The sequence below is a fragment of the Sparus aurata genome, chromosome 19 (assembly GCF_900880675.1).
Source record: "Sparus aurata chromosome 19, fSpaAur1.1, whole genome shotgun sequence".
In the NCBI taxonomy this organism is placed as follows: domain Eukaryota; kingdom Metazoa; phylum Chordata; class Actinopteri; order Spariformes; family Sparidae; genus Sparus; species Sparus aurata.
In genome coordinates, this window is record NC_044205.1 from 20,240,330 (window position 1) to 20,262,436 (window position 22,107).

The window sequence follows — 22,107 nt, forward strand, 5'->3', positions numbered from 1 at the left end:
GCTAACTAGCCTCTACTATGGAAGTGAAAGATCCACAGAGAGAGAAAAGAAACTACTTAAACTAGCTTGCTTTCAATAGCACTAATTTCCAATAGATACTGCTTTGAAAGTTAAGTTTGTATTCCAGTCAGAAAAGAGAAGCTAGACTATTAGCTTCTACTAAGGAATAAAAGTTCAAATTAGAAAGTGGGAGCTAACGAGCTAATTATGTTCTACTAACAACTCATGTCATAAAGTTGAAGCAGGCCAGCTAGGCTAACTAGCTCCACTCCGAGAGCAGATGCTAGTTAGCCTAGCGTGTTAACAACAGCACTGTTTCTCAACAGATGGTTCCTTTCATTCAAGTTCTTTTGACATCTGCTGAGTCATTATCAGCACCAGCTCCCTCGGTGTTGGTTGTGGGGATCTTGCAGGTGTTAACATTCTGAGGTCAAGTTTTGGCGACATCAGCGCTCCGTATGATACTTGGTGATAAAAATCATGACACAAAGTATAATGTTCAGAATCAGGGAAAATAAATTTGACTTCAGTTTGACTTGCCCGACCTTCGTTTTTATCCTTGCGTCAATTGAGGTCCTGCATGAATTGATCTCACAACAATCCATCTCTTCCATCTGTTTACACATAATACACAGTCATCAGCCCGCAGCTGCTGATAGGCCGCTGCGAAGTGGCTGCTCGATGACCTCAAACAGAGGCAGGAGTCACACAAATCCACGCATGCATGCACATTCGAAAGCTTGCACGTGCACACGGAGACACACACACGGACGCGACGACCACGTTTTGCTCCTGACCTTTCAGCAAACCCTAATTCATCCACTCGGACAGAATTGTTTGCAGAGATGATGTGCAGACAATAAAACGCATGACTGTAAGATCCGATGTGCTGATCTCCTCCTCTGATCTGAGCTGATCCTCTGCACCACTGAGGAAAAAACACTCTCATAAATTCTCTGCATGTGGCTCAGGGATAAAAAAAAAAAAAAGCCCTGAAGCACGGAAGCTTTTTGACAGTAAACATATAAATTTGAGTTCAGGACAATGCTGGCTTTCACCGCTTTTGGCTCATTTCCTCCAGTGCAACTTTTGATTCTTCGTAGATGATTTTATCATCGTCTTTGTTGTGTTCCACTGAGGAAACATCACTTCGAATGACACTTTTTAGAAGTCATTCCAATTAGGCTTAGCACTTTGACATGCCGACTGTCTAATCATCACAGCATTCAAAACCACAAAAACAGCTCCAAATGTATTGGACACACACGTCTTCTCTGACCGGCACAGCTGTCAGATATCTAACAGCATTTGAAATTAAATTAGCTCCTATTAGCAGGGGGGAAAAGGGCAATGTGACTTTGAATGACATATTAAAAAATCACGTTATGTCACAAACAGTCCAATTGCCTTTTGCAGCATGGATGGAAATTATACATTTTAAGTGATGGATGGGCGTCTTCAAAAAGAGAACCAGCACATCTGCCGGCCATTTGGAAGCATGCTCGTGATAAGAAAAGGACATCAAAACTAATTTATATTCAAATCGCCACCTCTCATTTTCAATTTTGGCTCCTTTTTCCATAGATGGGATTTTCAGAGCATATATCATTGGTTTGGCAGCACTCTGGAGAGAAAGCATTTCATATTTGACCCCCATTCAATATGTGCTGGGAAGCGGGTCTTTCATTTTATCAGGGCCAAAAAACAAAACAGCTAGGGAAATTTATGGCATCACAGATGTCAAATTACATGCCCACAACTCTTTTAATTTATGATATAAATAAATGTGTTTAGATGAAGTTGGGGTTGGCAGCGAGCAGGTCCCCTGTTGCAATGATGCACAATGCGTTGGCACCTTGATCACTTCCTGCGTCTGCGATACCAGAGGCCTTTGGGTGAGCGGGGAGTCGGCCAGACATTTAATCAGTAACTGGACCTTCTCTGCCTGAGACACATATCAGCTTTTCAGGTGCTGTGGGACACAAACGCAGTGATAAACCCCTGAATATTGCCCCTGGGTTGAACGATAACCAAAACGGCTGGATGTAATGAAAAAAGGACGTCTTTTATACGGAGGCTTCGAGATGAAAAACACATTGACATTGACCAAGGTGCAAAAAAAACACAAAACATAGTCATGTTTTTTGAGAAGTCTTATCTAAAATGTTTTTTCTGTTTTGTTGTTTTGTAAAATGCTATTGCGTTTTCTAAAATGTTTGTTGTTTTTGAGTTTTCAAATGAGTTGGGTTTTTTTACGTTTTGATTGTTGTGCTTGCAGTTTTATTGCATTTCCTGTTCCTTTGTTATCCTCTGTTTTGTTGTTGTGGTTCCTAATTGTTCTTTGGTTAATGTCATTTTTAACAATATTTTTGTTTTTTAGTACCTCGGGGGCCACCATACTTTTTTACGACCCTGCTGGCAACCATCACCTTCAAACCCCTCACTGTCTGCTGCTCATACCGATGGCAGTGTTTTACATCGTTACTTACCACCCTCCCACCCCACCTGTTTCTGAGAGGAGCACATTTATTACCTTTGTGCAATGGTATGAATAACATATTCATAATTAAACAGCTTGCACTAATTTACGCGCCATCTAATTAGAGTATTCTGGGGCACAGGAGACAAAGGCCTTTAAATGGGAGTCAATTAACACTTTATGATGTCAGGGCTCCTCTTTCCGCCCGACAGAAGAGCTCGCACATAAACACATTGTAATGGAGGCAAACAGAAAAGAATTACCTCTGTAACAAACACCATCCATCACATCCTTTGGACGGGACGTCATTAGCGGCCCAAAATGGATGTAATTTAGCATTTTAATAACAACACCTCGCTTGCTGGAAATAGAGTGTAATACATTTTCCAACAGTCCTGGAGAGATGTAGGAGTGCTCCAGCAAGATGGGGCCTGATCCGAACAGGATTCATTCTCGGTGACAATCAGTGAGCAAATACTGGCGTGTTCGGAGATGTGACAAAAGACCCGTCAGCCCTAAAGGAAGGAAATCACTGCGAGCCGCCCTGGAAAAAATGTGGTTGATAGTCAGCTGTGTGAGCAACTACTCTCTCCTCCTTGCACCGGCTCGGTTTTGTTTGTGAAAGACGAAAGGACGCGGAAAAAATGCTAATAATTCCGAGTATAAACAGACTTTACAAGACGTATTCATACCCCGTTATACATAACAAATACCTGAAGGCAGCCGGGCCGAGATTTGCAAGCCTGCCAATTTATGCTCACAAAGCCAAATCACGCTTTGACTTTGATCCGTCGCGGGCCTTTAAATTGATGTGTTGTTGCCTTCTGGATCATAACATGTGTTCACTCCACCACGCCCGGTCCTCCTCTGATATCAGTGTGCTAGTTCTTGCTCAACCGTACAAGAGGGAAAAAAAACACAAAATCAGCTCCCGCCGTCAGTGCTGAACATACCACTGGATTAAGACTTGAGGGTCTCTGGTTACCCCGGGCTGAGTTTCTCTATCTCCCGTACAGTAGACGCGCACAAAGGCTTCTGTTACACCTTGCAATTCACCACCACAAAGAGTCAAAGCAAGCCTTTGTTCCTGGCTCTGTGTTTAGCTCTGGGAGCAGCTCTCAGCTAGCAAGCACTGGCAAGGAGACAGAAACCTGAACACCTGGCACAAGCTAAACCTCATTTACCAGAATCACTTGTTGATTTTTTTGTGGTTTGCCCCACTTTTTGTTTAATCCAGTCTGTGTGTGTGATTGAGTCAGAAAAACAGAAAAAAGCAGCGGTAAACAGAACAGACAGGGAGGATGTTCTGCCAGCCGGCCTCCCGTTTACAGCTTTATGAGATCAGTGCCGAGTTTCGGAGGTGGACAGCTGGGAGACACTGGAGCAAGTTTGTTCAAAACTGCACGCTCATTTCAGAGATCGTCCTGACCTCCAGAAAACTTTGCCGGTTTTGTGGGAAGAGGCCGTTTTTCTCTCCATTCTTGGCAGGCCCGATTCCTGAAGGGGTCAGACTGATGAACAACAAAGTCGAGCAGAGCCAGCAGAAAGTCTTGATACAGATGTACAACATGAGCTGTGTTGAATGTTCATGACTCATTCGCCAAAACAAGTAACAGAACAATGTTGACCATTCTCCCTCCAACACTGTGACAGATGATGTCCAAATTTTAACCCAAGCGGCTAAACGGCCTGTAAATCTGAGTCATTTTTGATTTTTCTGTGACAGTTACTGTGTCAAAGCATCAGCTCGAAACATTGAACCAGCCAAAAAAAAGTGCCTCCAGTACACAGAGCAATGATATGATCACCAGAAAAGGCACAAATCCTCAAGATTTGTTCAGTCCATATGCATTATAGATGTACGGTTGCAAACAGAAGACAGCTTTAGTGCAGTCATAAAAGTCACAATCTATTCTCTGCCTCCTCACACAGAAATACACTGGGGGCTGTAAATCTTTTCATTTTCACCCAAAAATGCTCCAGCCCGTCAATGTCTCGCAGCCTGTGTTGCACTGTGAAAAGCCGTTGCTGCGGGGCATACTTGTTCTTTGTCAGGATGAGTTTGGGAGGGGGAATAGAAACTTCTGGACAGGGGACGCTGAGACACTTTCTGGGCAGAGTAACAAAGGCAGCGCTGTTGGACCTACAGCAAGGAAAACACATAAGTCAGTTCAAAACACCGTTTGAACATATTCGAGTGTGTGCGGCATAAGCAAGCTAATCACGGCAAAGGCTGCGGCCTACACCCGGCTTAACGTAAGACGCGACACCTGCCGTCTTATAAAACTGTGATTTATGGCTTCTCATGTGAGCATGCTGTTAACATGATAAACAGACCCATAAACAGATGAGCCGGAGCATAGGTTGGAGGTCAGGTTGGATGGCTTTGCACTCGCTGAAATAAATGAAAGTGTTCTGCACTTTGCTGACTCGGTCGACCTCAACAAACAGGCGGAAATCACTCACTTGTGCAACAACAAGGAGTGGGTACTGCTAAACCCACCACCCCGGTTACTGCTGCTATAATTAAAGCTGAAATTTCCCAAAGTAATTTTACTGATGATGGATTCTAATTTTAGACAAATGAAGAGAAAAGGAGCGTCTGACTTCTAGCTGGCCGCCGTTGATTTTGCCGCCTGAAACGACAACTGTCGCTGGCAAATTTGATTAGCTATAGTTAGCTACCTAATTAACGTTAGTGGCATGAGTTTGTTAAAAACACTGTTGTTGGCTGATGTCTTTAATGTTTTCATCTAATTAGATTTAGAACAAGAGACTTGTAAAAGGGTTCTTAAATAGTCACTCGAAGGCTACAAACATGAAAGATTAAGCTAAAGCCAACAGGTCCCAGGCAAATCCTCACCAGTAGATGATTCCAATAAAAACCTCAAAGTATTTGATATACAGTCTATGTTTTCAGTTTTTACTGGCTGAGGTAGGTGGTGTGAACACGTCACCAAGTCCAACGGCACAACAGTCGCTAACATAAGCCTCCAGTCTAGTAGCATCCAGGACCTGCTGTGTTATGGTCCACAGACGTCAAGGTTCACGTTAAATCTTGTGTTTTTGGAAGGGCTAAAAGGAAAACACCACCCTTCAAATATTTATATGCAGTATCTTTTTCCAACTAAAGCCCCATGGCCGGCTTCAGCATTTGAATCCAAAACTTGATGGGCCTTGTTATGCTTACTTGTCAAAGCAGAAGGGGTTTAAGGAACGGTCAATTCAAAAGTCCAAAAGTCAAATACTGGTGCCGAATCAAAACTGCCAGAGCGGTTATCAAACTCAATTTGCAAGAAATTTGAACAAATAAGACCAATTTCTCAAGTATTTCCAGCAAACCTTGACATCTGATGAATCAGTAAACAACAAAACTGAGAAAACCTCAACTGCCAAATTTCAGTCTGGACTCAAAAAGAACTGCGTCTGAGAAAACTCAGCCCTGCCTTTCTTTCCTTCACTCTCTGCTGTCTGAATCAAAAAATATATATAAAGAGTAAAAGCGAGAAAACAGCAGTGAGAGAGACGGTGTGGGAACTGACACACACAGATAGAGTGTGAGAGAGAAAACTTTCACACACAGTTGCACATGTAGGCAGAGGCATGTAGCAGCATGCTGTAAACCCCGTGAGTGACACTGGCTTTTGTGGGACAAAGCCAAGCCGCCGCTCCTGCTGGGCTCAGGATATGAAGCCTGCAATCGGGGCGGGGGGTGACGGGCTCCTCCGTCGGGCGGCCACCTTATCTTCTTTCAGCATGCCTGAGACGGCCCGAGACGCCGCGCTCTCTCTCCCCACCCCCTTTTTCTCCTTTTCACGATAACCATGCATGTAACACTTTGTTCCCCTTTGGAGAGCTGGCTTCTTTCAACTCTCCTCCGCGAGCGCAACACATCTCTGGAGCCTTTTTCATCATTTCTGTTCAGGCTATGTGTGAAAAAGGCAGCGGGGGCCGTGTGCGATTTTCACATTGGTGGAAGCTGCTTCATGTCGAGATGCACATCTACGAGCACCTGCATGTGTGTTGAAAGAAAATGACCCCAGACGGAGGATACGAATCAAAATCCCGTCCCTGTTTTCATGAATCATTTGAAAGGACACATTGATTATAAAGCCTGCGAGGAATTCCCTTCCTACCTGCTCTGGCATTAGACACAAAACAAAACACATTAATGCCTCTCCGACAAGTCCGCCGAGTATCGAGCGTGAAATCATCCCATCTGCGTTTCACATCATCACGTCTTCGCGATGTTTTTACCAGGTTTCAGCCGAGAGGGCCCCCTCGTTGCAGATCCTACAGCCGAGTGCCAACCAGCCAGCCATTTTACGCTATGTTACTCGTAAAAGTCAGCACTGTGAACTTTTAGTTAACAGCCGTCAAATACCAGGCACTTACTGGTGTGTATCGAGCTTTCAGGTGCAAAGATTTCACCCCCCTCTGAGGCCCAGCGTGATCTAATGAGGCACTCGAATGATCCCGCGTGAAGCCCAGCCAAGGTAAAGATGTATTGTAATTCAAGCCTCCAGGAGTAGACACAAAGGTGCACACATCGCGCATGTGACTGGTATTAGCATGGGCCAGATTAGCTAACTTCCAAGGAGAACATTTCTAATATTGCGCACAAAACCACCACAGACGCTGTTATTTCCTTATCTTGTATCTTTCACCTAGAAACATGATTAAAACGACCCACTGAATCCTTTCTTTTGCCGTCTTTTGTTGCCTTCTCCCTGCAGCGGTTGCCATTGTAACTCCCAGTCTGGGTCACCACCATTTTTTTTTTAAGCCGACATTGCCGGTTTATCTCGCTTCTTACGGATAAGCTCTCACTGTCGCGAAGTGCGACAAACAACACAAAAACCACAGACAGTGAAGGCAACTTGAGATATATTTGAGATCCCGCTTTCTAATACACAACCAAACAGTGTGTGACTGTATCATTTTTTGGGAAGAAAGCTTCATTACGTCACCATATGTTACTTTGGTAGCAGACTGTGGTAACCTGTATTGAAGCTTTTGGAGATATTCACATAGAAACAGAGTGTACGACTTGATCTGATGAAGAAATGCCTCTAGAGGATGAAAGAACACACTTTGGAGAGTAGGTCAACAACATCATCGTCCCTTCATTTTCTTGTCATTGTACTCTAAGCAGCAATATATTTGATTGGAACCTGCCCTGTTTGGACACGATATTACTATCCCAGTCAATTATTTTGGGGTGAAAAATGTTGGTAACCTTCTCTCTGAAGTGTGTTCTTTCATTTTCTGGATGCATTTCTTCATCAGAAGTCATACCGCTGCAGATATATTGGGTTTTCAGTGTTTTCCTCTCCCATAGACTTCAATACAGCTGAAACCGCAGTCAAGATTTAGTGAAGTTATGACCCGTCCTTCATTATTTGGGCTCCTTGACGCAAAAACCAAATTAAGTTCTTCAAAATGATTCCTGGATCTCCTTGTTGGACATTAATTTGACCAAATATCATAACTGTAGAAGAGAGGAAGACCAAGGGAACAATTTCCCTTTAATATTCCTGCCATTTACATTTTCTCCTCTAATCTATGCCTCAAATCATCACTCAGTTTACTTTATAGTGTAGTGTTGTTGTAATTACGCTGCTCTGACTCTTTCCTCTAGTCAGCGATGAAGGGGGAATTGCCTCTATTCTAAACCTCGTTATCTCCTCAAACCTTCCTCCTCCGGACAGGAGAAGAAGCCTCCCACCTCAATAACAACCGTTCTTCCTCCTCAGCTGAGAATCTAGCATCTCCTCTGGCAGCATCCCGCAGCAGAGTCAACAGGAGGGGCAGATAACATCCTGGCTGTGGACGACGCTGCGGTCTGCTGGCGGTTTTTGCAATCGTCTGTGGAAGAGGGATGTTTATCGCGAACGGAAAACGCTTGTCATCTCTCAGCGAACCGCTGACATTCAGATCCGCATCGCCCCAGTAATGAGGCCCGCTTTTACGAGGCTCCTGCTCCTGCTGCTGACCTTTTCCAAACTCGCCTGACGGACAAGATCCATAATTTTGCTGCTTTGAATAAACTGAGTAAATCAGGCGGAGTAGGAAAATGCCAGGCAGTGACTGCAACAATTGGAAGGGGAAGGAGCTTTAGAGCCACATTAAAGACAATGAGGAGAAGCTACAGAGGGGCTTAACTGCGCCCGGTTTCATTAACTAGTGGCCTCCGCGCTCTTTGTCTCGCTGCCTATTGAACTCTGCTTGCGCTCAGGCCCCTCAGACTGAGCTTCTTCCTGGACTAAGAAGGGGCAGGGAGCTCAGCGACAAGGGCCAGGCGTGACTAATGCAGGAGCCTGGTGCTGCTGTTGCATGCTGGTACGGGGGGACGACCCTCAATCCCCGCCTCTGCGATGTATGGCACGGCCCGCTGTGGCCGCATACAGCATGTAAACCCAAGCCGCCGCCGCCGTCGTCGCCGCCCCTCCCTGTCTCTCGCCCCCTCATGCTGCCCCACCCCCGTCATCCATTCATGGCAGATCCTTTCAGCAGGTCATTCAGAGGGCCAATAAAGAGGCTAGCTCATTCTGTCCGTTCTGAAATGTGCAATGTCAGAAAAAGGGAGAGAGAGAGACTGGGGGAGGGAGGGACGGAGGGAGGGAACGGCCGGCGGGGGTGAGATTCCAAGAAGGCTTACAATCCCCTCGCTAAAGTAGACGGAGCTGGACCTCCCATTTTGTGGAGGGAGCTTCTCTGCAGACAGTCTATGCCGGGAATCATCCATCAAGCACGACAAAGAGTGCAGAGAGCGAGGAGCATTAGTCATGAAACGGGGGAAAAGGGTGTGACAGCATTTTATTAAATCTGAAACCAAATGTGGAATCCTTTCAAATCCCTCACTGAATCTTTTTGGGTAGTTTGTCTGTTGGGGAATCGAAGAAATCACTTAATACGCTCAGAATCATACGGAAAAACGAAGAGATTGGACCGTGCGGAAAGGGGAGAAGGCTTTTATTCTCTCACGGCTCTGTAATGTTTTTCAACTCTTGACTGTTTTGTCCTGTTTCCCTGAGCGTCGACTCGACTTGCTGTGGAGCTGCAGAAGCCATACGAGATAAAGTAAACACAAAACAATTGGATGCAAGGAATATATTCATTCCACTGTATCATTCGGCAAACATCAAGCGAATAAATCAGTTTTTTTCTGCACGCACTGAACAGAAGCTGATGGCAAAATCGAGGTTTCGTTTCAAAGTCTGCTCCTCCATTGACCAGTCACCAGTCCAACAGGTTAGGATTAGAATAAGATCAATTCTCTGACGCATTACGATGCTCTCTTGAAAGATTATGTCTCGATGCCGGAAAGTCAATAGTTGTAAATTTATACCCAATTAACGACACTGTGATCGCCTTTAACACTTTTGCAAGACCAGGCTCCTTAATCAGAAATGTGAGAGTGAGTGGAGATAACGGAACAATCACCCTCTGAATTGGATTCTGTTCCAAACCATGAGGTGTGTAGAGATTACAACCTTTAATACCGCAATTAGGGATTTAGTGTTCAGAATATGGTTGGGTTCAGGTTAATGTTAGAGGAAACACATATCGCCAAGGAAACAGACTTCAACACGACACCGACGGCAGCATCATAAGAATCATAAGTTCCACAAGTTCTTGCTTTTCTCGTGATGGGTTGCAGATACATTATTAAATCATCTTATCGCCTTCAAAGTTAGCCGAGCGCTAAACCGGAGGTTGGCCGGCTCGTTCGGTAGAAGTCTCTCATGCGTACGCTGTTTGTGCTGCACAACATGGAGGATTCGAATAGCTTCATACCGAGGAAGTCAAGCTTTTTTGGCTTCAAAATGCCACCGAGCAGGGGCCACAGGGCTCCGTCTCCAAGACTGTGTCCAGATGTCATATAACAATTATGGTTGAACCATAAAAAATGTCGTCTTCAGATGGATACGCTAAACCCAACCCCTTCGAGAATGGTCTTTTTAACGGAAAGTAGGATCTTTACCTGACCGTTATCGAGGGTTTTTGTACCTTAATCTAACAAGATCTTAGCCACGTTGTCACATATTAAAACGTTGGTAGTTTTAGTACAATTCTTGCAAGTTTCTCAAATCTACAATTCAATTCTAGCATTGAAGGGGAAAAAATGCACGACAGAAATACAGCGCTTGTGTTTGTCTGTTGATCAAATTGAGAGCTGTTGGGCATGAGTCGTTTTGTTGTTGTGTTTGCAGACACCTGTTGTTTCATAGAGAAGCCGCAGAGGAGAGAAACTGACTCAAGGCAGATCATGAATGAAAGATTCTGGGGAGGGATTTGTTGGCTTATGACCTTAAGGAATCCAGATATCTTATGAACTTGGCCCCAGGACCCAAAGTGGTACGAGCTATCAGAGCCCATCCCTCGTTGTGAAGGTCAGCCTGCGTGATTCTGACACTCCCGTGTGCCTCCGGGTGTGTGTTTGTGTGACTGCAGAGGCAGCTGCTGGCAGTATGATGGATGAGGAACCGGGGCGCGATGGAGCTGGAGACGTCCACGTCTCTGCCTGCATGCGGGTTAACCCCTCGCCTGCAAAGAAACAGGACGCCGAGCATCCATCCAAAACCAGTGAAATTCCACACACGACCACAATCTTAGCACATTAACAGCCCTCAGCGCAGGCATTTAGATCAGACCACATCGTCGCACCAGGCGGGACTCTCTCCCTCTCTGTCTCTCACGCTCTCCCTCTCTCACAGACGCTCTCCAGACTTAGTGGAACATCTCTCTTTTTCCACCCCGGAGTGCAGATTAACCCCCAGAATCAGTTTGGTGAGAGTGAACATCACAAACTGAAAGCTTATTTAAAAAAAAAGAAGAAAAAAAAAGAGATGCTCTGAGCTCACAGGATGTTGAGTAATTTCACCCAGATGTTCCCCACAGCTCTTCCAGCTAATAAACACAAGAAGGGGGAAATGAACGCCTCCGTCCAGTCTTTCTGCTGGAGACACTGAAAGCTTATCTGGGAGTGGGTTCTGAATCGTTGGACCTCCTGGGAGCGAAGGAGTTCACCTGTGCTCTATTAATAAATGCCTATCTGAGGAAGGACGGGGTGGGGGGGGCTGCTCCTTACAGTCGAGGTCAGGGAAGCACCTCGCCAAGATGTCTAAAAATAATGTCCTACATACTAAATGTGTCCCGGTGAAGCGCTCTGAGGGGGAAAAAAAATGCCCTTTTAGCGAATGGATGCCGGTGTTTTGGACCTCTGGAAAAAGGAAAGCAAGCTGTTGTCGTCTACTGAAGCACCAGTCAGATGAGTCAGGGTGCAGCAGCAGCAGCAGCAGCAGTCCAGCAGATTGATTGAATTCATAAGGAAAGCATGTGTGTGAGACCCGGTCGCACACAGCTGATAGCCTCTGTCGCTCCCAAACAGAGCCATACATTCCTGCAACTGCGGTCTGCACTCACACACTCACTCACTCACTCACACACACACACACACACACACACACACACACACACACACACACACAAGGGTTTAATTTACAGTCACTGTCAGCAGCCGAACATTTCTCTAACCCCCACTATCTGATACGTGATGAAAATACGCTGCCAGCAATAAAAAGCCCTGGGAAACAAGAGCTCGCCTGTGTGAACAGAAACCAAACGTTGGCATGAACTTATTCCACTGTCTGCTGGACGCTGTGTGTGTGTGTGTGTGTGTGTGTGTGTGTGTGTGTGTGTGTGGGGATTGACTAGATTTGAGATTAGTGGACTTTTCGGTGCACACGCCGTGGCTTTACAGTGGGGATATTGTTCACACGGGGAGCCCTCATCCTCCAGTGTTGACTTGCAATCAAGGGCGAGAAGGAGGGAGGAGAGCATGCAGGTCTCACCCACAGAGCACCTGCACTCTCCAGCAAGAGCTGATCTGAAATCTGTTCAAAGTTGCAGAAAGGAGGACGCAGAAAGTGACAGATTTCAGTATTAATGTACAGTGTACAGTCATGATGATTGCAGCCTGGGGGGGGGGGGGGGGGGATATGCATGAGCAGGGCAATTAACCTAAAGTTGTAGTCCTGTGAAAAATATGGTAATTAGAATAAAAACAAAGGCTTTGATGCAGACAGAGACAAAAAAGGAAGTTAGTAGGTCATGACAGCCTCCTCCTGCACAGATTATTCCTAAAAATAAGATAATAAGATAATAAAAACAGCCTCCAGGGTGTCTGTCTCTGCACACACACAGGAGCTTTATACTCAGATGCGATAAATAAATAGAGGTGTGGATGCAATCTGAGCCTGGACAGAGTCAATGGATATTCCTCCTGCATGTTTTTTTTTTTTTTTTTTTTTGCACACTTCTGCATGAAATAAGTCAGTGTGTCGAACAGGTCTGCTGAAATTAATAATAATAAAAAAGCTTCTTACCGTTGCTGGCTGTGATCTCGGCTCGGGCATTCCCCACACACTGCAAAACTAAAACAACTCCAAGGAGAAGGTCGACCGTCTTCACCCCCGCCATATCCAAGTTCCCCTCCGCTGATCTGTTCTCGTCAGTGTCGCCGGACCAGAGCTCCTCCGATCGTCTCCGCGCACAGACACCGCTTCTCCCCCCCGGCGGACTCCGTCGCTCTCCTGCCTCTCCTGCTGCTTTTAAAAACCTGCCTGCGCTGCAAACTCGCCGCACTGAGCTTGTTTTTTTTTTTTTGTTCTTTTTTGTTTTGTTTCCCAGCGTGTGCCACTCTGCTCTGCGCGCTCCGGGACAGAGAGGGGGGGAAACGCGCTCCGTCCTAAATTAGAACAAAAAAACAAAAAACAGCTGTCCACCTCCGATAAACAGAAATAAAATAAAAAAGTTCTCCAGTTAAAGGTGCGTCCTGGTCCGACACACAGCTCTCATCTCACACACTCAACACGCTGCACCTCCGTCCTGTGGTGTATGTGTGTGTGTGAGTGAGTGAGTGAGTGTGTGAGCGGGGCTGCTGCGCTCCTGGAGAAGACAGTGCGCTCCCCTCCGTCATCAGCTCCTCGGAGCCAATGGCTCCTCTCCTCCTGTTTGATGCTCGCTGTGTGCAGAGAGAACCGGAGGAGGCGAGCACACAGAGCGCTCCTCCAGCTGCCGGAGAGACACTCACAGCATCTTGCCCTGGGATATTATCTGCTGCATGTCTAACAAGGAGCGTTTGAGTGATGAAGAAGTGGGAAGAAGAAGAAAAAGAAGAAGAAGAAGATGATGATGATGAAGAGACGCGTGTGGCGCTTCAGGAGCTGCTGCTGCTGTTCGCCAGGAGACAAAAGATGTTCAACATCCCACAGACTGAAGCCTCAGAGGGCTTTGTTGTGATGGAGCACGAAGGCAGCATTCAGAAAGATGTGCCGTGTGTGTGGAGCGTGCAGTTAAAGGGGCCATGTGTAGTTTGAGAAGAAATTCTAATATTTACAGTATTAATGAGGTAATAAATACAATCCATATCCGAATAAACAAGCTGTTCTCAGAGGAAAATAAGTACCTAGAACACCGTTTGAAGCTAGATAGGTGGCAGGGTCCGCCACATATCAACAGTATGAAATTGAGTTGTCCTTTAAGATCAGTTTGTTAAAGCGTAAAGTTGGTCAATGATTACAATTTTTTCCCTAAAACTACATAGTGCACCTTTAATATTTAAGTTAGTTATTATTCTTAAATTATCTATCTATCTATCTATCTATCTATCTATCTATCTATCTATCTATCTATCTATCTATCTATCCTCTCTACCTTTGCTGCACTTTAGCCAGGTGTCTGAGCTGTGAGGGCGCCCTCTTCAGGTGCAAGTTAGATCACAACAGGCCTCCTCTGTATTAACCCTCCTGTCCTCTTCACAGCCTCCCACAGACAGAAGTTCTTTAGATGTTTGTTGAAAATATCTCTAAAATTACACAGTGCAAAAACATTAATCCCGACTCTCCAGTGGAAGTCGTCTCAGCGTCGTCAAACACGATGAGTTGATGTCTTTCGGACGTTTTTCTGCTCAGTGGGGAGCTTTTCAAAACATTCACCCCGTCACACACACGATCGGAGACTGCCATGTATTTCTATGCTCAGCCATTCAGGAGCATTTTTAGGATTCAGGATCTTTCCATCATGCAGCCGGAGTCGGGGATCGATGCATTGATTGGGCGAACGAACCGCTCTACCTCCTGAGCTGCTAGCTGCTGTGGTGGTAATCGTCTCCTTTTGCCACAAAATGAGCATAAAGCCTCAATATTACAGCAGGTAAAGTGTGTTTGGAGGTCCATAACACAAATTCTGAAATTCACAGAAAAGATTCAACTTTCCACTCAAACTGTTAAACTGATATTATCATTTGTAAAGTAAACAAACATTACATTAGAAACAAATGCAGAACAGAAGTTTTTTTGACTCGTGATCTGTGACTCTGTGAAATACTTCCTGTTTAATGATGTGACAGATGCTCAACTGTGAATCTGGAGACAAGTACGACCAAACAGTCATTCCTTTCCATCACTGGTTGGTTTTTTTCACTCTTCTCATGCAGACATTAAAGGCAGAAGACTTGGAAAGCTCTCATGTGAGAGCTAATTTTTTTTTTTCCGAGGCAGCTCGCAGGACGCCTCACCAGACTCTTTCTTGCAGTCATTTTTCACAGGAAGGGTAAGTTGGACCGCATGCTTGTTCCAATTAAGACACTCGCTGTGGGAATTCAGGAGCTGCACCACAAGTCATGGAAAAGCTTGAACAGAGGAGGAAACTCTTGCATAAAGGACCACTTTTATAATACTTGGCTGCTGTACGTGCATATTAAACATTTCAAGTGTTTTTTTGCACTAAATGGGTTTTTCAAACTGTTTTTGTGGTCGTAAAGGTAATGAAAGTAAAAATCCCAACCTGAGGCCTTGTGTCTCACAGGCTGGCTCCCAAATGAAACCAGATCGATAATTAGCAATTACTCCCATAGCTTCGACAGTAATTAGTCATTACCTTGATTATCTTCACCGGCCGCTGAAAGTCATCCGTCCCATTATCTTTACAGAGTGGTGAGTGCCAACACAGTGGGTGCAGCAGTGGGGATGGGATCTCCTCCTAAACAAAGTGAATATAGCTTCAGCTTCATGCCATGCCCAGCGGAGCGAAAGTAATCATGGAGGAGCAGGAATTTTAGTTTGGATGAGCACTCGAGCTCTGTCCATTTGTCTTTTTAAACATTTTGAACACATGGTGAATAAAGTGAACTGTTTAAAGAAATGTGGATGCTGAATGTCTTCTGAGTATGCCATAAAGAAACAAAATATATATATATTTTTTAAATAAACAGGCGCACTCAAGCTAGTTCTTCCATACTGCACGCCCAAGCATGTTTGACAAGCACGGTACGTTTCTTTGGCCCCAGCATGGTTGGAAGAGGTGCGCTCCGGGGTTGATCATGCACAAGCAGAAGCAAGTGTGCGTTGCGTGGACATGAAGTAGAATCATGTGTATTACGCCACCTTGCATAATCAAGAAATCCAGGAATGTGAGAGGCTGTCTATGAGCAAAACGACACGAGATAAGCCACAAAAAAGTAAGTAAAATTTCATGTTCTCGCTGTTGTTCTCCATCGTGACGCGATCGTGCTACCGCTTGATGACAAGATGTAACGGTGCTGAGGCCCGATTGCGGCCTGAGCAATGTGAGTTCAGGGCAGAGGGAGACTGGGGAGGACGGACGATCGGGCTTCAGCTTCAACACAGTTCGGAGCAAGTGGGCCAAGTGTGAGTACGCCATAAAACAAAGCATAGAACATAACAAACATACATAAATCTGTTTAGATATCATATAAAACAGATGCTCCTTGACACCAGAACTTGCATCAGAGTCATCATGTTTAAAAGTTTTCTTCAGTCCAATCCATTTATAGTTGTCTGCACGTTTGTGGTCACATTGCAAACACAACTTTCTAATGGCTGATTAGGGATATTTTCAAAGGGGCCCAAATGTAAAGATTTATAGATTTATAGATCCGTATGCACACAGCAACCATTTCCCTCGGACATCACACTCAGGGTGGGAAGCGAAACTGGCAACAAATGGTTTTCATTTCACCGCTTCTTGATTGATCCGCGTCTTGGATACATTCATTTAAACCTGGATGTGAATTTCACTGGATGAAGCGGAAATGTACGCTAGGAAGTGGTCGAATGCTAACGTAGCTAATCAATCAAATATGTTTTCCCTTGAAATAAGGCCCATGTCCCTGCAGAGTGTTACTGTCATTGTCTTCTCAGTAGATGATCAACCGGGAAGTGGTAAAACGATAACATTTGGTTTGGTTTCTACGTTTACAGGACTAGGAACTAGCTAGGAAGCGTTGAATGCTAACTAAGGGGTAACATAATCCCGGCATTTGAGGTTCCCACCCTAACTGTGACATTAGAGGAAAAGGTGCATGGTGGGAATATGGTCAGCGGCTGATATGTCAACTAAATGTTCAAACAAGGAAAGCTGTTGTCAATATTTCCGTTATTTTGAGGACACGGCGTTCAAGGGTGTGTGAAATCTCCTCGCCCAGATCTCAGAAAAGGATGTTATGACGTGCTTTTTATTCACTTCCCTCTTAAACAGCTCCGTGAGTGACGCGTTTAAGATCATAAAACTTAAACAAATAACTGACAGCTCCCCGTCCACGATATTGTCAAATCCCCTTTCTCGCATAAATCTGAATCTCCCCCCTCGGTGTGATTCGATCAACACATTTATCAAACATCTGTACAGCAAACACAAACAACCCCACCCCGAAAAAGAAAAAAAACATGCTGCTAAGTGAAGTATTTCCCCCATAGAAAGGAGATTGTTTTTGACAAACACGGCGCGGCCATTTAAGTCATAAAGCATCTTTATATCAGATCGTGGCCAGTATCAGGATGAAATGTGATTTAGTGGCGAGGCTGGGAAAGCAGTCCCGTCTTCGCCGCCCACATACTCCTACACCCCTTCTTCTTCTTCTTCTTCTTCTTTCTTTTTTTTCTTCTCTCTCTCTGAAACTCTTTCCAAGCAGTTTAATCATCGCAGCAGTTGAGGCTCAGCGGCCACAGCTCTCCGTGAAGTCTCCAGCTCTAATCACCTTGTTCCACGACTCCAGCAGAAAGAAGCCAGGCAGCTCCTCGGATGACCACTCTGAAAATCTGCCTTTTATCCATTCCTCTCAAAGCATCCTCTCTCACTGTAAGCCTTTTCTTTCTTACCCCCGCCTTCACAAACCTCGTCTGACTCCTTCCCTGCGTGACGTAAAGCAGGATCAGTCATAGATGCCGTGAACTTTTGCTTGGCGGGAGACCACACCGCACTCGCCCTCCCCAGGGTGACCTTAAAGAACATCAAAACGCCTGTGACGAAATAAGAATTAATGAAATGAGGTGGGAGGGGTCCGGCGACGTCGAGGCATTTGGATGCGAGGGCGGTGGCAAGTGTGCGTTTTCCAAAAGAGCGCTTATGTGGAGATTTGGGTCTCACTTGTTGAGCTGCAGAGCATTTATGATGCTTGGCCTCTCTGTAAACGGAGAACAGGGAGGCGGGGTGGCAAGTTGAAAACACAGAGTGGAACAAGCCCGGCTCTGTTTCTGCCTTTCCATTATAGCATTGATGACTATTAGCTTTTCCGTCTCGCCATGATATTAACGGGACCTGAAAGTACACAATCATTAAGCTCTGCTTTGGTGGGAAGCTCGAAAATAGGTTTGCTGCTTTGCTTAACTTTATTTAGGCATTGTGAACCAAATGACATCAGTTTATTTTATCTTTTAAAAAAACAAAAAAAAAACCTAAATTAGAGTTGGACGTGCATGATATTCACTTGAATCAGCAGGACAGCTTTGCCTGGAGCGTGAATAAATTGAACTTGAAATACACAAATGATGCATTTAGCAGCTGAAGAGCCAAATGTTTCCAAGAGACCAAAAACAGAGCAGACAGAAGCATGAACACTGGATTCGGTGCCAATAACCTCCATAAATATGAATCTTGTTCATAATTAAGCAACTGTCTGTTATGGTTTTGGGTTTTTGGTAAGTTATTTCCTGGTTTTATTTTGCAGTTATGCCCTCCTGCTCACCTGTGTTCCAGTCTTATTCCCCCCCACACCTGACCCACATCCCCTCGTTTGTTAAGTTGGTATTGAAGCTTGTGTTGTTCCCTCACTCTTTGTTGGTTCTTCTGTTTTCGTCCTGGTGTTAGTCCTCTTAATGTGTTTCCTGTGTTCCTGATTTTGTTCCTCGTGTTTTCCTGTTTTTGTGTTTTTTTGTTGCCAGTTTTTTTGCGTTTGGGTCCTTTTGCGTCAACTGAGACAACGTGTCAGCTTTAAAATGTGATAATAGGTCAGTGTTGGGTTCGATGGTTGCTTCTGCTGCCCTGAATGGTCAAGAAACCTAACCTGACGTGCCGGATCGTCTGTCACACAGAACCATCTGGGAGGTCATCCTTTATAAACTGTGTAGAAACAGACACAAACAAAAATGACACAACATTCCCTCCCATTAAAAAGCACTCGGCGACAGTGGTGATGGAAATACATCTTTTAACAGGCAGAAACCCTCTGAGCAGACCCAGACTCATGACTGTTGGTCATCCCGTTCGGTTAGAAGAAGAAACACTCTTCAGTTCTGACATCGCAGCTTCTCCGCTAACCTCACTTCACTCACTGGTCATCAACCCTAAACCAAACCCGTCACTGTCAGTGGTTCCCTTAAAAGACGCTTCAGGTCCAAGCCACTGCGGTTTGGACACATGCGAGATGGATCCTCATGTGATCTCGCTAATCTACCCACCTTGCAAGGAAACACGAGACCAGCAGCAGAGAATTTAGAATATTTTTCACCTTGTGGCATGACTCTACCAACCAGAGCATCTAGACTTTTGAACTATCTCCTAAAGATGCTAAGATTGCCAGTTTTTCTCTTTAGCTATGTCAAGATGTTGCTACACTTTTCCATCTGATTCTTTGGAGAGTTGTGCGGTCAACACACGCTCAAAACAGAGCAGAGGCTTTTATTTAGTGGCCATGGCCGACACGACCAGTGCGACAGCTTAAAAAAGGCAGGAAGGACAGGCAACGCAGGCCAGGTTTATCCAACAAACCTCTGAGCTGCGCGGCTTTCATACCGATGGCCATGAATGCATCTATTGATTTCGTCATGAGTAATTAGTTGTATTTCCAGTCAATGGCAGATTAGATGACTCTGCAGAGGCTGTTTATCTCTACTCAATCATCCTCTGAGGCCTCATTTATATATCTCATGAAGCAAACAATAAATAACACGTTTAAGAATCTCTATAATTCAGCATGTTTGATGATGTGACTCTGCTGTCTTGTGTTTCATCAGCGGACAATGAATGAAAGCAGCCGAGCGTGGGACAGGTCAATATTTACGGCACATAAGAATGGGGCGTAATTGCTTGCACAAGACGCATAAAGTACCCCACGCAATTTCTTTGAAGTCACAATGAACCTTTGCTGTACAACACAGGAGGCAGTTAAGATGTAGATCAAACTGTTTACAGCCCCAAAAATCACAATAGATCCTATCAGAGGCAGCCCAGCGGCGTTTTCTCTCCCCTCAGCCTGAACAGAAGCCGAGAGCTGAGGGAGAGCCATGTCTGAGCCATCGTTACGAGGAAAGGAGGGGTCAATTTCACCTTGACCTGACTGGGCTGGCTGGGTAAACCCCAGTCCCCAGCTGCAGGAGGAGAGGAAAATTGGGCTGGAGTGCTGTGATAGCAGGTTGACAGCCCGGGACAGGAGCGGACTCAGATGAGTAGTTATGTAAATGAAGCAGGAGTCGAGTGTTATTCTGACAGAGGGGAGCCCTTAGATGCCGCCTGTGCCGAACTCTTCAGGAGGCGATTTCACCATCAGGAGCCTCTCGGAGCTGAGTGGCACGCAAACAAAACACTGACCTTTAGATGGACTCGGCTCTGTGATTAACAAAAAAAACGGTGGGACAACAATAGTACCAGTGAGGAAAAAGCTGACTGATGTTGCTTTACCGACAACACAAAGACAAAGGCAGGGTGGCGCGGAGCAGCTCTCCCCCGCGCGCTATTCAAAGGCACGAATAACGAAGCCACCAGAACAACACTGAAAGCTGCACATTCTCAGTCAGCACGCGAGTGTGTGCAAGCTAGGCAAGGCGAGTGGAAGGTGGTATTGTTCGGTGTGTGTGTGTGTGCGCGCGGTGGAAAGGGGGTTTTGTTTTGGCAATTGATTGTGGTCCCGTTAGGTCAAATGTCAGCGGGTTGACGCAAACAAACACCGATGTGGAGGCTGTAAAAAAAAAAAAAAGGCTGACTTGGTGTTTTTGGTGCTTCCCAGAAGTAGACAGAGAGATGCCCTTACAGAGGATTGTTGGCTTTGCAATTGTCAGTGATGGTAACAATGATGAAACTAATGCAAGTGCACAAAAAATGCCAATATGATACAGAACTCTAAATAAAGAACGTTGGCCACCTCACATAATGGATTTTCTCAAAAAGGATCATGTTGGAATTTCTCTTAAAAACGTGGGACCTTGTAAAATCCTACAGCTGTACTCCAAATACTTCTTAAGTTGACTGATGATTGATGATTCTTTTTTAAATGGCCCTCTGAGCTAAATTTCAGCATTTTAGTGGTTTCTTGTGTGTGTATTCTCAGCCACACTAATCGCTTATTCTCTCACTGGATTGGGTTGATATCCAAGAGACCCTGAGGAAACATTCATTCATTTAAACAGTGTTCACTTTCTTGCGACCAGATGTTGCTTCTGTGTCGTATTTATGTGGCTCAGTCACATCCAGAGGTCATTTAGTCCTGAATTAAACGAGTGCCACAGATCTCGTTAAATCTTGCTCCGGAGCTGAAAAACACACTTCTTGGGTTACTTTCCCAAGTAGGATTATCCTGATGTCCTTGAGATTTCCGTATGTGAAAGGGATGATATTCACTGTAAATACAAATGTAAAAAGAAACAAAGATGTTATGTTACTCCTTCCTCCTTTAAAATGAACTGTTTGAAACCGGTTCTCTAGAATATATCTGTGTAGCTGCTTGTGGACTGAAAGGCTGTCTATCTGGCCGCTGTGATGTGGAGAGTTAGATGAAATGATCAGGGCGAGGACGGACACATGAACTTCAAGTTGAGAGGATCCGTTAGCGAAAGATCTGCAAATAAATGTAGTTTCAGCTTCGGCTCGCAATGGTTACCATTGCGAGCCGAAGCTGAAACTACATTTATTTGCAGATCTTTGTCCCACTTCTTTAATGTTTGTACTGCTACTGCTTTAATGTTCGCTCTTTTAGAGTTACTTACATGTCGTGTTTTTTTAATGTAAATTATACATTTCTATTATACGACGTTATTCAGATGATCAAACTCTTTATTTCTGTTCTAACTAGTTCAATGAATTTTCTGGTCAGATCTTTGGTTCTGGTCCAAACAGAGTTCTGACCAAAATTTTTGCTATTTAATTCGTTGGAGAGCAGAGGTGTGTGAGCAGAAAAAAAAGGCAGTGAGCCAATATTAGACGAGGGCACAAACAATAAAACAGTGAAGCGGCTCAAAGCCTGAAATTGATCCTGCGGCCCTCTGATAAATCTATGACCCAGAATCCACCTCCAGGTTCCACAGTGATGGAGAGCCCCAGTAAACAGCAAT

General features: G+C 44.9%; 1 protein-coding gene across 1 annotated transcript in view; it reads right to left on the reverse strand.

The window, feature by feature from the left end:
* plxdc2b (plexin domain containing 2b) overlaps positions 1-13,089 on the reverse strand; it is a 92,860-nt gene extending 79,771 nt beyond the window's left edge. The window contains exon 1 of the mRNA XM_030398674.1: positions 12,871-13,089. Within this exon, the coding sequence (XP_030254534.1) occupies positions 12,871-12,964 (94 nt within the window). The 5' untranslated portion in view covers positions 12,965-13,089. The remainder of the gene's footprint in view (positions 1-12,870) is intronic.
* Positions 13,090-22,107: the final 9,018 nt, after the last annotated feature.